Source organism: Salarias fasciatus, chromosome 1 (genome assembly GCF_902148845.1).
Source record: "Salarias fasciatus chromosome 1, fSalaFa1.1, whole genome shotgun sequence".
Classification (NCBI taxonomy): domain Eukaryota; kingdom Metazoa; phylum Chordata; class Actinopteri; order Blenniiformes; family Blenniidae; genus Salarias; species Salarias fasciatus.
This window is the reverse complement of record NC_043745.1, coordinates 26,291,526-26,295,371: the sequence shown is the minus strand read 5'-3', so window position 1 is coordinate 26,295,371 and position 3,846 is coordinate 26,291,526. Positions and strand designations below refer to the sequence as shown.

Genomic DNA, 3,846 nt, shown 5'->3' with positions numbered 1-3,846 from the left:
ACATCTTTTCTTCTCCTGGAAAGTGAACAGGAGGGCTGAATACGACCCAGCTTCACGAGGATGACTAATTCTGTAATATGGTGGAATTCGCATCATCACTGCTGTGATGATTACCAGAATACACAACCCTCGATAGGCAATTTGCTTAATATCGGTAGATTTTTGTCTTCATTACGTCCTCGCTCACACTCGTCTATTCACTCAGTTATCTTTGGATTTATGATGAATAAATGTCACATTTGATGGCAAAAAAAGCCCTTATATAAACACAGCTCAAGTCAGGTCAAAGCTTTTGGATGGGGGTGTATAGTTCACTGACGTAATCTGCAACATTTGGAGACTGAAGTTCGTCCTGGCAGCAAGGTATGCTGAATAAATCTAACAATAAAAAAATGACGTAGAAACCATCTCAAATGTTTTATTTCTATTTATAAATTTACATGGAAATAACCAAGACTGGAGAGAAAAAGCAACACATTTGTGATAATAACTGAATATGAAATAAGATTGCTTGCATTAGATAAATCACATAAAGCAGAAGTTTCCACTGTGAACTCAACATGACAAACATATTAGGTAATGATACAATGTCACACTTTAATTTGCAGTAATAATATCTAAAGAGGGAAGATTTACAGCCGCTCAAACATGACAGTAACGACTTCCCTAATGCGTGCTCGTTAAAACAGGGTGGATCCAAACCAGATCGAAGAAAAGTTAGATTAATTAAAGAATAACAACATCTGAAAGCTCAGAGTTTACGATTTGGGAGCTGTAAGAAGAGAAAAAGTGGAATTGAGGGTAAAAGCTAAAAGAACATGACAATTCAAGCACAAGAGATCAAAAGAAGGTCCAACATTTTAACCTCCAGGAGGAACCACTGAAATTCAGAACAACAGAGCAGTCTTTGTGAAAGCCATAAAGGTTAACTTTCTCAGTGGGCCACAGAAAAAAAAAAACAATTTGACAAAAAAAAAGTCAGTATATTTCCCACAAACCAATGAGTGAAGCAGAGAAGTGACCCAAACCACAGCCTGGTCCGACAGGCCGATGGAAGTGTCAGAAACTGAAGAAGACCAAGTAAAACCCGCAGATCTCCCAAAAAGATGCTGACTGAAGCTCCGTTCACCGGCAGAAGACGTACTCGGTGTAGCTGGTCCACAGTTTGTCCTCCCCCGGGTCGCTGCTGCCGTACGAGCAGGTCCCGGTGGAGTTGCAGGCCACCATGTGGAAGCCCGCCTCGGACAGCCGGTCGAACGCCTGCTCCAGGAAGTTGTACTTGAGGTAGTACCGGGACGTGTACTTGTCGGGCGGCCTGTCCGGGTCGCGGCTCTCGTTCAGGGTCTCCCCGAAAACCTCCTTGGCCAGAGAGATCTTGCTGCACACGGTGATCCTGGCCACCCTGCGGAACTTGGCGTCCGCCTGGATGTCCCTCCCGATGGTGTAGGAGCCCCTGTAGCCCACCGTGATGAAGCCGGAGTCGGCCCCCGGGGAGCGCAGCGTCCGGTCCGAGGAGGAGGTGACCGGGCTGCTGAGCTCTGCCTCCTCCGGGTCTCCGCTGTCCTCGGCGTACGAGCTGTCCTTGCTGGCGGCGGCGAGGCGCTTGGACAGCTCCGGCAGCTGGAAGAAGTCCGCCTCCTTCTGCAGCCGCCGCCTCTCCTTGAAGAACTCGGGCAGGAAGAGCTCCGAGTCCCGCAGATAGTCCAGGATGTACCGGAACAGAAAGCCGTCCCGGTCGAAGAAGAAGCGGCCCTTGCTGTCTTTGGGCAGCTCCTCCGGGGAGCCCTGGCCGAACTTGGCCCAGAGGAGGGAGTTGGGCACCGCGGTGAGAGTTTCCAGCCGGGTGACATACACCTGGCCCCCCACGTTCAGCTCCACGATGTCCGGGAAAGTTGAAGTTTGCGCCATGGCTCGATCCCGACCGCGTCCCCGTTCAGGCGACCTGAGGAGGGCGGATATGGCCGGCAGTGTGCTCAGTGTACAGAAATGTTTATATTGGTTTGGCTGTGTGGGAGGAGAAGGAAAAAAAAAAAGGACTGCCAGCAGAGACATTAACTGTTGAGCGGAAAGCTCTGACACTGTGCTGCCTTCACAGGCTTCATGTAAGCTCCAACTTCCCACTAAACACCAAAAAAAATCCATCAGGTGGCATCGAGAACCTCAAAACAGCGAGATCATTCCAAATAACTCCTGTCTGTCTTAGTCATCAGCCTTTAGCTGCAGAAAATATTACATAAATTCACATTTTCTCTCCTCTTAAAATAAATCCCCTCTATCACAAATGTTTCCAAAGCTGGTCATCGAGAAAATCACTCATCTGTCTCACTCATGATCCAGTACTGCTAAAGCCTTCACAAATCTTTATGATGGTGTTAAAGAGCCGTGATCAGCTCCAAGCTTCTTATGACCATAAAGGATGGTGAATAGTTTTACTGCCTTTATGATGGCCCATTGACTGCTGCAAGTGAGGATGTGCTGGTTTCTGTAACAGGGTGCCGGGGTCCTCCTACAGCTCTGTATGCACCCATAGAAAAGAGTCTTAAAAGGACACAGGTGGAGTATTGGTAGGCTACTTACCTCAGAATAAGACCCCCACTGCTTCTTTGTCCAGACTGCATGTTCTCCCTGTGGGCCAACTTATGACTGTTTAAGATGCGAGCGTGTTCGGTTATCATCTGGGGTCATGCCAGCTCAAGGAGATGATGTTACTCCACCCTCGACTTACCAGAAGCAAACATGATGTTATAGTGAAGAGTGTTTTATTTTGACAGCCAGAGAAGTCATTATGTTTCCATGAAGCCCTGTGATTTTAATAACCCATTATATAACCTGATCCATTAAAGAAGCGGGGAGATTATAAACAGTTGTGGTACTTTGAGTAAAGTTTGATCTCAGGATACACCGTTATTGCAGCACACCTGTGGGCTTTGATCATCCTATTTGAGGTCTTTAAGGACCACTCTTCTCTAAAGCAGTCTGAAATATTCAAACGACTTTTCCCGCTTAATGAGAACTGGCTCAACTGAAGGCTATGATATAATGGTGATGCAGAGCAGCTAAACCTAATGTTTCATGGTTGTTATTATAGGACTGCAAGTTGGGATTTTGAGTTATTTGCCACATAAGTCGTACAATTTTCTTTCCAGTTGAGGTTAAACCTGTCTCCAGGCCTTTCACAAATTTAAAAACTATACTGTGGATGCAAGAGAGGTCAAGCTGGTGAAAACACCACCTTAGCTTGGAGTCAGTCTCTTATTTCCAAGATGGGTTGGCTATTTGTGTCGGGGGTCGCTCTGTGTTCACCCCTGAAAAGTGGAGTAATAGCCGAGTACACGTATACAGAGAAAAAAGTAGTCTGATTGATCTATGATGCCTCAAAACACCTCCTAAAAAGAGGCAGCAATTTTCCTCAAACCCACACAAGTCTTTAGACAGAATTGATTTCAGCTTAACACCAAAGACCTCTTTGATCTAGTCCTGAAGCGCAATGTACTCTGTGTTCATATTTCAGTACACACACACACACACACACACACACACACACACACACACACACACACACACACACACACACACACACACACACACACACGCCAGCATTTCTCTCGAGGTCGACCACTGACATCATTGCACATACTGTCCGCAGATGTTGTAACGCCTCTGTTACCTCTGATGTTGGATTTTGTTTGATTCGTGACGAGCATCAAATTCTCATAAGAGGGACGGCTGAATTAAATCTATCTGCACTGTGGCAATAAACATCCTGATGTGTGTCAGAAATAATAGATGTCTGAAATAACAAATATTCAAAGAGAGAGAGGGGGTGAGCTTCTGTCTGCAGAATGG

At 46.2% G+C, this 3,846-nt stretch overlaps 1 protein-coding gene across 1 annotated transcript; it reads right to left on the bottom strand.

Annotated features, from left to right (window-relative positions):
• Positions 1-398: 398 nt before the first annotated feature.
• LOC115393158 (BTB/POZ domain-containing protein KCTD12-like) lies at positions 399-2,046 on the bottom strand. The gene has a single exon (XM_030098017.1). The coding sequence runs from the start codon at positions 1,906-1,908 to the stop codon at positions 1,126-1,128; it is 783 nt and encodes a 260-aa protein (XP_029953877.1). The 5' UTR covers positions 1,909-2,046; the 3' UTR covers positions 399-1,125.
• Positions 2,047-3,846: the final 1,800 nt, after the last annotated feature.